Genomic DNA, 12514 nt, shown 5'->3' on the forward strand with positions numbered 1-12514 from the left:
ATGGACCTTGAGCTCCGGAACTTGGTACAAATAATAAGACTGTGGTTTAAACCAGGGAGGGAACCCGACTGGTGCCCGCTGCGTCTCTTTCTCCGCCTACGCAGCCCCATCTTCAGATGAGGCGCATAGTCGTACTCGTCACGTAGACTCGTTTACTGAGTACTCGTAATACTCGGAATCGCATTCGCAAGGCTGTACGTCGTACTATACCATCTACAACAAGTCTGATGGTTTGCTGGAAGTGAAAGCGACGGCTTCTCCTCCCTGTTATTCAGTGAGCGCTCTCTACTTCCCTGCCCTGTGCTCCCCGAAATCCATAGGTTGCATCCAGCCGGGACAATAGATGGTCTTTGGCCGTTATAGCTCGTTTGCTGGTCGCGCCGCCTCCATATCCCACCTCCTTGTCTTCGTCCAGCTTGTGCCGTGCTACCAGTTTACTCGGGATAGGTGTCAATTCCACATCATTCCCTGGGTGGGAGAAATATGCTATCGAGTACCGGTCCTCGCCCCCTCTTCTTTCCTCCTTGGGAAAGATGACTCGGTGTACCGTGCTCTTCAAGATTCCGTTGGTCCAGTATGACAGCAAATCGCCAATGTTGACGAGGATCGGCGGGAATGTCTTGGAGTGATATCCGCTGGGGATAATGGGAACAGGTGCCCAGGTGTCCCCCGGGGTTCGGATCTGGAGACCTGGTTGTGAGGGTCGCTGGAACAGCAAGGTGATGCTTCCGTAGTCGGAGTGAGCGCCAGCTCTGAGATCGATTTCTGGTTGATAGTCTACATCGGCAGGGATGGCAGGATAGTGCAGGAGGCGGACGGTGCACCCGCTGGGTTGGGTATGCCGTGACGAAAAGAAACTGCGCTCTTCAACCTCGAGTGCCAATCCAAGAAGGTCAAGCACCCGATCGCAGACTTTCTTGCACGCCCTCTCGAACTCGGCCAACTCATCAAAATAGCTCCCCAGAACCTTGGGTAGGGGCTGTTGCGGCTTTCCATTCAGGAACTCTCCAATGTTCAAAGCTTCCTTAAAGTCGCCTTTGCGCTGCGTCTTGGGGTCGAGGTTTTCACCGTGTAACCCGGCCCAGCCTCGATCCGTCTTGTCGATCCGATAATGCTCCTTTTCTGCTTCAGGAAGAGCAAAGAACTGGCGAGACAAGTCGAATTCCCGATCCACCATGCTCTGCGTGAAGTCGGTGCCATTGGTATCGATGTAGAGGAAGCCGAACCTGGTCGCAGCCTCCAATACCCGCTTCCCAACCTCGAGACTGAATTCTGAAATGTCAATGACAGGCAATTGTATGGCGGTGTCGACACCCTCGATAGACCCCATATTGACTGGACAACTCAGACCCAACGCCAAAGGATCACGGACGATTTAAAAGCTGCTACTATTTCGAGGCGGCGTACTGGCAGGAAAAGAACTTATCAATGGGTGGTAGTTGGGTGGTAGTGACCTTGATATATATTTACAAGATTTGACTGGTATCAGCGAGCGGCGAGCTCCGAAAACCCTCTCGACGCTGCAAGCAATAGACTGCGAGTTGTCAGTCGACCGCAAGAACGGGACATCAAAAACAGAGTTGATACAGATGCAGGTTAACTATCTCAATATTCATCATTTTGTGCACTACTCGGCTCGTCATATTACACATCTAGTGTGTCAGTAACAATCTTCGCAAGACCAGCAGCCCCGTGCCCAGACCGTCGACGAGATCCAGCGTAAAGGTCCAGCAATCCAAAAACACCTCCGCTGCTCATCGTCGTCGTGGACAGGTCCGTTTTTCCCGCGTCAACGCCACGTCCTCCGCTCCATTCGTTGATGATATATACTCTCAAAGTCTTTGCATACTTCGTTCAACAATATCGATTCGCTGTACATCAATCGTGCTGGGTGTTTTGCCAAAGGCTGAATGCGGAAAACCATGCTCAAAGCTTCATGCCTTGAAATGTCAATAAACTCCACGGCGCCAACGCCAATGACGCTCGGTCCAAATACTCCACGGCTATGCAATCACAAACGTGCAACTTATGCATTGGCCCTGCGATTGAGATATGCATTTTCCAGGTGGCACCAGTGCCTATGCATGCTCCACGATTCCCGCTGGCATTCCTAGTTAAACGCAGTTAGTCTCAGCATCTCGAACATTAGGGGATTAAATGACAAACTTTGCTGCAGTATTTCGTGCGACGGCACCGCCTGCATTTGGCAAACTGGCGTGTGTACTCCTCCCATTTCCCACACTTGTAGTTGGCGCATTGACGAATTCCTCCCCGGGCGTCGTCCTTGCGGCACAAATTGCGCATGACCACGCATGCCCAATATTGCATATCTTTGGAGTGGTGACGAACGGTAAACTTCTCCACCAGGGGGAAAATATTGTAGTCGTCGGGTTGCAGAAACTCTTCGTCTTCGTCTTCGGTGGGTTCTGGAAGAGGTGCACAGCCTCGCATAGGCCCGTAAATTTTCTCAACCTCTCGATCGATCCTAAGTCGGGGAACTAAATGCGTGGCTTGGAAGTAATGCCGTAGGTAGCAGTATTTGGAGATGTAAGCAAGTAATTGCAAGCCCATTAAAACATCCTCATCGCGGGGCATCAGGGCTGTTGTGGCAGTGGCAGTGGCGTTTCTTAGGAAGAAATTGGGATATGCGTTAAGAGGGATTGCAGGAGAAGCAGCAGTGGCAGGCGGAGGGGGGATAGGCGACGCCCCCAATGCCTCGAGACCAGCTGCCCCCAAGGGATTGCCCATACCTGCGGTGATCGGTGTCTGCTGCGCAATATCCACATTGTTGTCAATTTCTCGGGCCTGCTGCGGAGGTATGGCGAGCGTCAGTGGTTGCCGGCCATCCAATTCGTGAAGATCATGAGGACTAGGATCCCGAGTTTGGACCCTGCTACGACCATCAGCTGGAGCCTCGGGATCCAGGAGGTCGTCGTCGGGGCCAGCCACGTCCTCCATACCAATATCGTCGTTATCGCCGGTGGAATTTTGATGTCGAATGGACGGCCTTCTCACACGGCGGCCAACAGGAGAGAGCATTCCGCGATGAAGTGGTGCAGATGGAGTAGTCGGTGAGTCGGGATGAGATGTCACCCCCGTGTTTAGGGGTGGTAGCATTGAAGGCAGTCTATCCACCTCCCGGACAGGTCGCAAAGAGAATCCGTCGGAAGCATCCATCGAGGGTACCGCAGTAGCCGGTGGTTGCAGGTTAAGAGACCTGTGGAAAGAATTCCTGCTCTCTTGACCACGGTTGTGATGGTGCAATTCACGACGAGGAAACATGGTCCGTTCGGGAGGTGACGTGAAAACGCTGGGAGGCATGATGCTTCCTCCTTCCGCAGGGGCTGTTTCTGTGGCACCAAAACTCTGCGAAAAGGATTGTGGGAGATCCAAGGACGGTGGAGGAGCTTGGCGACGATTGGAACGGTGATCGGTAGCCGCGTGCAGATGCTCGAAGAAGGACGTCCTTGTTGCGGGATCTTGTGCGAGTTCTCGAGATAGTTTGGAGGACTTGAAACTCCCTGAGTGCTTGGAGCCATTGCGTTTCTCCTGCTCAGCATCGGCCTTTGCCTTTTCCATCTCGATGACCAAGATGTAGTCCCACAAGATTGTCGCGATAACAGGTACCATATCTGCTTCCACGACACGCGTGCGCACACCTTCTGACCCTCGGACACCAATATTCACGATGCATTGAAAAGCAAGATTCCATTTCCACATGTGCATTTCATCTTTGCTCCGACCCTCCTTTAATATGCAGACCAGGCGCTCAACGCCGCCATCGACTGTAAGGATATCTCGAATACGTGCAGAAGAAGTCGTCAGGTATGCCAAGTGATTGAGGGAATTGATAAGGGGGAGGGTCGAGGTGCAGTCCAGGGCTCGACGGTCATAAAGAGTGGTGGTAATATGGACAGAGGCCTTATTGACATTGGGTATGCTGAAGTTGACTTCTCTCATGTTGCCCAATAGTTCTCCACCATGCAATGCCTCGATGTCCTTAGCTTTTGAGGTTGGACTGCGATAAGTATATTTGTCCTGGGATTTCTCACAGCGCAATGGGGGTATGAGCTGTGGCAACTCCTGTCACGTCCACCAGTACTTAAGCTGCGGCGTCGTCAGACAGCCGATGCTGTCACCAAGACAAGATCTTGTCTGGCTATCCACAAAGTATCAAAATATGCAAGGACTAGCAGCCATCAAGCGAAGGAGACAGATCGGTGGAGGGTTGGTGTCGATCGGACGATGAGGAGCAGAGGGTGAAGGAGGTTTCTAGGTTGGGCGAAGAGTCTGGGTGTCGGACAGCCAATAAATGTGGAAGATTGTTCCTTTGATGGTTTTTGATGAGCAACGACTTCGCGGACGAGAATTCGAACAGCAAGAGTAGGGGGAATTAGTAAAGACTGTGGCGGCTGGACTCGAGGACGCGGAGTTCGCAATTCGGGAGGCGGAGGTCAGGCGAGGCGAGGCGAGGCGAGGCAGGGCAGGGCAGGATTCGAGAGATCCGCTTGGAGGACTTGGCCAGCTCCGGGTTGGAACAACTAAACGCAGCCTGGAAGATAACGAAGAAATCGGGATCCGTGCGACGCAGCAGAACAACAGGAGAGATGGAAGGGGGTTTGGTGATGATGGTGAGGATGAATGATGGGAGGGAGGAGGTGGTGGTGCTGAGGGTCGAGTTTGAGTAATGGTGGTAGTCCGTGTCGATTTAGCGATTTAGCGTGAGGGTCGCAAGGTTGCAGAGGCTGCAGAGGCGCGAGCTGCGAAGCGCAAGGTGCAGGGTGCAAGGTGCGAGGGTGCGCAGTTTGACCTGTTGTTCACCTTGTTGGAGAGAGGCAAAGAGAGCGTCTCAGATTCAGCAGCTTCACTCTCGATTGGCACCGCTGTCTTTTGGTTCAGTTCATTTCTTGACCCCTGCAACCTTCACTCTAACCACTCTCCCGGGCCTGTATACAAACCTAGTTCTTACAAGTTCGTTCAATCCGGTCTGGGCTTTTTTGCACTAATAGTGATGCTCTAGCCTGCGGTCCTCATTCCTCGACCCCCGATCCCCGTCCTTCTCTATCCGTTCAGCGATTCTCCCTCTGGTCATCCATGCTCAAGTGTTAATTAGTGGCGAGGCCCTGATTGTTAAATGACAAGCACCCGCACTGGCCTCTCGTGCAGAAAGAAACAGCTCTTGTCGCTGATTTTGCTCGTTCTCCACTGGCGCAATCTTGCGGACAACCATCATCTTGCTCTGTAATTGGAGCCGCGCCTTTTACGATTGACTACTACAAGACTGGGCTGTTTCCAAACCCCAACAGTCCTGACCCATTCTCCAGTAGGAGCAGGGATCTCCAACCATGGCGCGAAGTCAGCACTTTTTTCTCTTTCCACCTGGGTGAAATTCATCCTGCAATAGACGATGACCACATCAACTTCGAGAGCCAACAAATCAAGTCTCCGTGGTAGTCAGACATTTTGGTTCTTGAAAGAGACTTGGATCCTTTGGGCGGTCGAAATAATCTGGCTCACCATGTTGTCTATGTCACGAGAGACCACCAAGCATCGGGCAATTAGTCAGACAAGATAAATCTCTGGCGACCCTGGATGCTTGTGGCAACGGTCTCCATTGCCAATCGAAGGCAGGGGGCCGGAGTTGGCTATACCTCGCACTTTGAGTAACACTGGTATGTATGTCCTCCGTCGGCCAAACCCTGTCGGGTGATCTCTACTTTACTCATTGTTCTCGAACTGTTGCTTGGTATTGTTTTGTCTGCGTTGCTGCCCGTGGTATTAGGGGTCACCTTATGCCCAGTGCTGCAAGAGTCAGTGCCACAGGTCCAAGCCCATCCACTCCCGTCGAAACCCGAGGTCTGGAACTGATCTACAGATTCTCGCCCTCTCATCCATGTGGCCTGGAATCAGCTAACGGGGTATTGGTCCGTTCATCTTTCTTTTCCAGCACATCGCGCGATGCTTTGGTTAGATAAAAACACACACACACTTTTCTCAAAAAATTTCCTCATGACGTGGTGCAACAGGATAACCCTTTGATCGAAAATCGACTGGATTCCCAGGAACTCGCCTCCAAGCCTATTTTTGGCCGATTCGCGCAGGGTACAAAAATGGGGGGTGGCTGGTTGTTGTTCTGGAGCGGCTGTTCGGCCAATCGCCAAAACCCTCTCGGTATCCTAATCGACTCAGGTAGATCTTCTTCCGCATTACTGTTAGTGACCTGACGTGTCATGTTGGCAGCCGCTTTGGATGCTTGCTGCCATCAGTGAAAGACGCAGGAAATGCACTGTTTACTGTGTCGTTTCTTGTCTTTGGTATCGGGCAATGCTCAGACCATGCACGCTCAAGGGGTGCAGGTCTGGCCAACGGCGCTTCGTCGACGTATCGTTCTGTTTGTGCGATCAATCCGTACAGAGCCATGCCATCGACCTTGATCTGTTGGTTGATGCTGTAATTAACCTTTACGAGGTCGACGCGCCCTCACAATCCATTGACAGAAAGCGAATGGCCGCGAGATCATGCAAGAACTGTACTTGACCTCGCTCCCTTCCCCTGCGTTGATTGACAAGGGTGAAACCCGAAGCATTGATACTGCCATATGTGCTGTATCAACAGAGATCTAAATTTATATATATCTCTATTATATGCAGCCTGAGCTGTACTTGGTCCATAGCCATTTCCTTTCACTTTACGGGGATACGTCGACGGGCTGACGGGTATCAAGGGACCCAGCCGAGCACGAGAGCGCCAGAGCGTCGCGTGGGAGGGGCAAGTACTTTTAGGTACGTGGGTATCTCCAAGAGGGTACCCAGCGAGCCAGGTACGAAGTGCCTTAGGTGCATTCTGGAAATGCTGCCCCTCTAAAGGCCCGACCACGGAGGGCTAGTTCGGGCTGCGGGGTCGCCTACGGGGCCTGGATCAAATACGCTCGGGGGCCTAAGTATTCCTCCGAAGCACCTACGAGGTACTTTGTAACCAGTCCATCCCGTGCGACAGGATCGTCTTGGCATCCCCCTGCAGTGAGGATATTAAATCGCAGACAACCGAGTTGCTTTTCGTCAACATTCACATTCCTCTCTGTCCTGCTGCTTAGAGAAGTAGTCGTGAAGGGGTCCAATCATCGTCCTCGTATGACTGAAAGAATATACATCCTGGTGTCCCAGCAGGACAGTATACACAGGAGTTCCCGAATTCTCTCAACTTGCAATGATGCTTTTACAGACTCCGTTCGTCCCTTTCACTGCGCTTCGCAGACAAATCCCCATCATTCCCAGCAAGTCCTGGTCCATAAGGCGGTGACGCGGCTAGCGGCACGATGTTGTCTGAAGGACACGATCGACGAAATTCGCTGAGATGAAATGCCCCTCCCGTTCCGTGCTTGAGGGAGGTGTGATCAAGTACGGCCCGAAACCTCGGAATTAGCGTCCATGCAGGCCATAAACAAGACATGATATAAATCATACTCGTTGCACGACTTCTCATCATGCCCTCATCTTCATTGGTGCTGTTGTCTCCCTGCCGATCCCGGACTTCCCACCATGTCACCCTCGAAGACTTTAGATCAGAGCGACAGCTATTCTAACAACACCCTTACTCCAAAGCCAACGAAGCGGTCACACCCAAGGCCCTCTGCTTTTGCTCATGTGGTCCTGAAAACAACCGAGGACAACTATCGGCGCATGGTGGATTTCTATGTGGACATGCTGCAGGCCGAGGTCATCCTCGAAGCAGATTACTTTGCCATGCTGCGATATGACGATGAGCACCACCGAATAGCCATTGTCCGCAAGCCCGAAATCACACCACGAGAGGCGAGCCCAAACACCGCCGGGCTTGACCACACCTCGTATACATACGCCACATTGACGGATTTGGCACGGACGTATCGCGCGCTGAAGGAGCGAGAGAAGCCCATCGTCCCCATATGGTGCGTCAATCATGGCATGACCACGAGCATGTACTACCAGGATCCCGACGGGAACAAAGTCGAGCTCCAAGTGGACAATTTCGACCTCCCTGACGAGGCCGACCGATTCATGAGGAGTTCGTTGTTCGTGCAGAACCCGATTGGCACCGACTTCGACCCCGAGGAATGGTCCGCTGAGATCCTTGCCAAGATGCTGCCTGATGGCAGTGAAGGACTGTCGAAAGATGAGGCCAGACGGATCAAGACCAGGAAGGAAATTGGTCCTCGGAATAGGACCCCCGAGTACATGTGAGCCCGTACAATGTTGATGGCCCCGGGTGGTAAGGGGTGACTTACTCCTGCGACTTGTCTTTAGGGGAGTGATGGGGTATATGCCTGTCGGTACCATAAGTCTTATAGGGCAAACCGCCAAGCTATCAATTACAAAGTTGTCCGCCAAGTAACAGGCAACTGGACATCTCAGCTCTGTTTCATTTACGAGGTAAAACATGTCGAGCACTGAGCCTTACAAGGTACGGCGTCCAGGGCGTCGTAGTGGAGCTATACTACATTTAGCGGCCACGTGTAGTGAAGCTAGTCTATATGTAGCTAGATACCTGCCCTATACACGAATAGAGAAAGGATATGATTACCTAAGGTACTTCACTGATGGTGCTGGGAGTCCCTCCTCCTCCGTCCTGGCACCTCTGGAGCCGGTCAAGTAATGTTGTAGTTCGGCCCGTGAGGGCAATTAATGCCACGTGCCACGACCAGTTTCCGACTCGCGGAGATACATGACTTTGTGTACGAGGTAAAAAGGAGCATGATTTTGAGTGGTCGCTCTCGCTCTCGGCCCGCAGACCAGTCAGTTTCTGTCGGCCCGAAGAGACGACGAAAATACCCCAGGCTCCAGACGTCGAGGGAGAGAACACAGAGACGCAGACACCCGCGCGTGGTAATACCCCGGATCGACCCCGGTTTTTACTCTCCCTCTCTCCACAAGGCCCGGGGGCTTCTCCATATCTTGCCGTCTACTACAAGTATGGAGGTGCAACCGAAACCAGATGATGTTCCGCCCACATGAAAAGGAATCTCCTCCGAAGTTCGCTTGCTCGCTCGCTGGCTGGCTAATAATCAACGTGGCACTCTGACCTTCTTTCTATTCTCACGGTCAAAGGCGATCCGTGTTTTCACACCATGGGAATGCCTCGAGCAGGTAAAGACGACGATGTTGAAGAAGCCAAAGCTGTCGAGCTTGAAGAATGCCAAAGCGTGCCCGGCGCTGTCGTCGTCGAACAAGGCAATGGCGCTGTACTCCTTGACGTTGGCCACGTCAAGGGGCAATCAGGAGGAACCAATTTGAAGTTGACCAGGGATGGCCATGTCAGTGACTCCCTTCCCGACCCCAATAATGAAATGACTGACGCTCTCCCTCCTCTTACAGACTGTCCTCGTCCCACAGCCCACGGATGATCCCAATGACCCGTTGAACTGGTCCGATCTCAAGAAGAATCTCCTCCTGCTCGCCATCAGCCTTGCGGCGTTTCAAAGCGACTATCAAACTGCCGCGGGCGTCCCGAGTGTCGGTCTCCAGGGCGTTGAGTGGCATCTCTCTCCCGTCCACGTCAACTACGCAGGGAATCTCAATGTTTTGATGAAGTACGTCTCTGCTGTATCCCCTGAAAAGAATGGGCTGACTGTATTCTTTCTCAGTGGGATCGGAGGACTCGTCTGGATTCCCCTGATCTACTTCTGGGGCAGGGCTCCCGTGTTGTTCTGGACCAGTTTCATCGGCACCTTTCTCACTCTGGCGACTTGCCTCGTCCCCGATTTTGCCGGATACTACGGCCTTCGCGCGTTGATGGGGGTTTTCCTCAGCTCCGGCCCTGCGGTCGGCCTGGCCTTTATCCAAGATGTCTTCTTTCTCCACGAACAGGCGAGGAAGATCGGCATCTGGATCTTCGCCGTGCAGGTCTGCCCGTACTGTTCGCCCATGTTTGGCTCGTACATTATTGCCGCCACGGGGTCGTGGAGAGCCACGTTCTGGGTCGTGTTTGGCCTGGAGGCCCTGGTTCTGCTCTGTCTGGCCCTCTTCCTCGACGAATCCTTCTATCGGAGGGACCTGCCGCTGTCAGAGCAACCCCCGCGCGGGACCAGGATCCTGCGACTCGTCGGTTGGTGGCAGTTTCGGGTCCACCGTCGATACTTTGCCAGTTTTGCAACCTCGTTCCTCCGCGTGTTTGAGATCTTGCTCAAACCCATCATCATCCCGTTGTTGGCATTCTAGTTAGTCTCTTCGCAGGGGAAACCCCCTTCCTCCTTTTGAAGCCCTATAGGTGCATGCTAACAACGGTCCAAAATCCAGCTTGTTGAGCTGTATGTGGGCGATCGGCATCAACCAGTCGTCCGCCATCCTCTTCGCCGAACCCGTGTCCGCGGGTGGCTATGGAATGAGCCTCAATTCCACGGGCTACTTGTATTTTGCGCCCATTATTGCCGTGCTGATCGGCGAGACATTGGGTCATTTCATCAACGACGTGAGTTTTTTTCCATCCCTCTCCCCCATATTTTGCACCCTTTATTCATGCCATTTCACGAAATAAACATATCGACATTTGTCCACATCAAAAAAGACATATGAGCAAGATGGAAAGTGAATGCTGAAAAGAAAAACCAATTCTCTCTGTCTAGTGGACCACCGCCCGCTATGTCCGCCAGCACCACGGGGTCTTCAAGCCCGAAGCTCGTCTGCCCCCAGTCTACCTGACCCTCTTGCTCACCGTCCCGGGCCTCATCCTCGTGGGACAGGCGTTGGAAAAGCATCTGTCATGGGTCGCCGTCGCCTTCGGCTGGGCCATGTACACCGCCGCGGTCATGATGTTCTCGGTGCCCCTGTTCGCCTACGCGCTCGACTCTTACCGCAACGCTCCCGGCGAAGTGTCGGCGTGGTTCAACTTTGCACGCATCATCGGCGGCTTCTCCGTGGGGTATTTCCAGCAGGGCTGGGGCCTGCGATCCGGGTTCGACGTCTCGTTTGGTGTGCAGGCCGCCATCGTCGCGTCGGGGGGCCTGATCATTCTGGCGCTCCAGATCTACGGCGAGAAGCTCCGCGCCAGGGGCGGTGTCCTGCGAGACTGAGACACTGAAGCTCTGCCGGGTAGCATGCTGCACGGTAGAGATCATATAGGATGTAGATACCAACGTGCAGGACCAACTGCAACGCAAGGCTGTCGAGATGTATACTTTTTCTGCTGGGGCCGAGTAAAAAGTTCGACGTGATTCAATTCCGAGCCACAGAAGCTGCCTATTCAATATATTACCTTTGCAGTCAAGTCCTTCGTATGGTTATGTTTCAAAGTCTTCCACAGCCCAAGGTTATAGGTCCTGACAGAAAGACCGTTGAGACAAAGCTTGCTGCTCGCTCTGAACATTCGGCATATTGACTCGTGGGTAAATCTTTTGCACAAACGTCCAATAAAATAGACGCGTTCTTCGGCCCGAAACCTCTTCCAAGGATGGATGGATGGAGTCTGTATACTTCCGCTTGCCACGATATATATGTGTGATTTATATATTGAATGCGGAAAAGAGATATAACAATCGTGCTTGTTATACATGGCATAGCCTTCGAGATACCCTATATCTATCGAGTCAAAGCTTCATTCGTCTCGTGCGTGGGAAATCAAGACACAAGTCTCACTTGGGATCAAATGTCGTCTAGCAACCACAACGCCAGTGTCGGCGTCAGCTGGCCCGCAAGCCTCAAAGGGGAGGTGAGGACGTTGGTAGACTTGCTCTTCCAACTGCTCGATAGCAAATCGCCACAAGCTGGCTCTCGGCTGGTCCAAGAAGTGTTCACCGAGGATGCAAAGTTTTTCTCGTCGTCGGGATATTTCCAGGGACAAGGTACGTTCTGTATTTCGGTTGTGTTACATTCACCTCCATAACCCGCTCCTGCCATGCCCAACACGGCAAGAATTCAGAGAGATATCATGGAATTCCGTGTCTGATACGTTTGTTTTGGTGTTGAATGCAGACATCGCCTCGTCACGCGACGGCATCTGGGAAAAATTTGAGATTCGAAGTCACGAGCTCCGCAAGATCTATTTCAACGATGCCGACGACGGACAGGACTTGGATCTGTTGATCGTGGGAGGTGCCGTCGTGAAGCCACTTGGTGGAAAGGCGACGGCGCTCGAGTTCATCGGCCGCGCCATCGTCGTCCAGGATACGGTCAAAGGCCCCCGGGTTCGTTATTATCAGCCAATCGTGCCAGGTGCGGCTGGGCAACCAATTCTTGCGCATGTTTAGACGATCGAGCTGCTTCTGTCGGATGTGGAAATCCCATGTCGCCGGCAAAGGTGTGGATATATTGGGCAAGGGTTGCCGCAAGATGAATGCTGGCCCGTGGAGCCGTTTCAAAAGTATTCCGGGCTGCCGGCTCTATGGTCGGAGAGAGTGCAATCGAGTCGCTTGGTAGTCGCATTGATCCAAAAGTCCCAATCAATATTGGCAGTCTTGCCTGGACGCCTCTATTGCATCTCTGCAACGCTGTTAACTTGTGCCCATGTAGTGAGGTAGTTAGTTCAAAATTTACCTGGCATATGC

General features: G+C 52.7%; 5 protein-coding genes across 5 annotated transcripts; 3 read left to right on the forward strand and 2 right to left on the reverse strand.

The window, feature by feature from the left end:
- Positions 1-271: 271 nt before the first annotated feature.
- Positions 272-1330, reverse strand: AYO20_09764 (hypothetical protein; the record flags this gene model as incomplete). Its single annotated transcript, XM_022648033.1, has 1 exon — positions 272-1330. The coding sequence occupies one exon, from the start codon at positions 1328-1330 to the stop codon at positions 272-274; it is 1059 nt and encodes a 352-aa protein (XP_022495993.1).
- Positions 1331-2145: 815 nt separating this feature from the next.
- AYO20_09765 (hypothetical protein) lies at positions 2146-3960 on the reverse strand (the record flags this gene model as incomplete). Its single annotated transcript, XM_022648034.1, has 1 exon — positions 2146-3960. One exon carries the CDS (start codon positions 3958-3960, stop codon positions 2146-2148), a length of 1815 nt encoding a protein of 604 aa, XP_022495994.1.
- Positions 3961-7538: 3578 nt separating this feature from the next.
- AYO20_09766 (hypothetical protein) lies at positions 7539-8219 on the forward strand (the record flags this gene model as incomplete). Its single annotated transcript, XM_022648035.1, has 1 exon — positions 7539-8219. The coding sequence occupies one exon, from the start codon at positions 7539-7541 to the stop codon at positions 8217-8219; it is 681 nt and encodes a 226-aa protein (XP_022495995.1).
- Positions 8220-9103: 884 nt separating this feature from the next.
- Positions 9104-11044, forward strand: AYO20_09767 (hypothetical protein; the record flags this gene model as incomplete). The annotated part of the gene is made up of 5 exons (XM_022648036.1): positions 9104-9289; positions 9351-9565; positions 9620-10192; positions 10272-10443; positions 10598-11044. The coding sequence occupies 5 exons, from the start codon at positions 9104-9106 to the stop codon at positions 11042-11044; spliced, it is 1593 nt and encodes a 530-aa protein (XP_022495996.1).
- A 572-nt stretch (positions 11045-11616) lies between these two features.
- AYO20_09768 (hypothetical protein) lies at positions 11617-12217 on the forward strand (the record flags this gene model as incomplete). The annotated part of the gene is made up of 2 exons (XM_022648037.1): positions 11617-11812; positions 11943-12217. The coding sequence occupies 2 exons, from the start codon at positions 11617-11619 to the stop codon at positions 12215-12217; spliced, it is 471 nt and encodes a 156-aa protein (XP_022495997.1).
- Between the last annotated feature and the right edge of the window lie 297 nt (positions 12218-12514).

Source organism: Fonsecaea nubica (genome assembly GCF_001646965.1).
Source record: "Fonsecaea nubica strain CBS 269.64 chromosome Unknown Scaff94, whole genome shotgun sequence".
NCBI lineage: Eukaryota > Fungi > Ascomycota > Eurotiomycetes > Chaetothyriales > Herpotrichiellaceae > Fonsecaea > Fonsecaea nubica.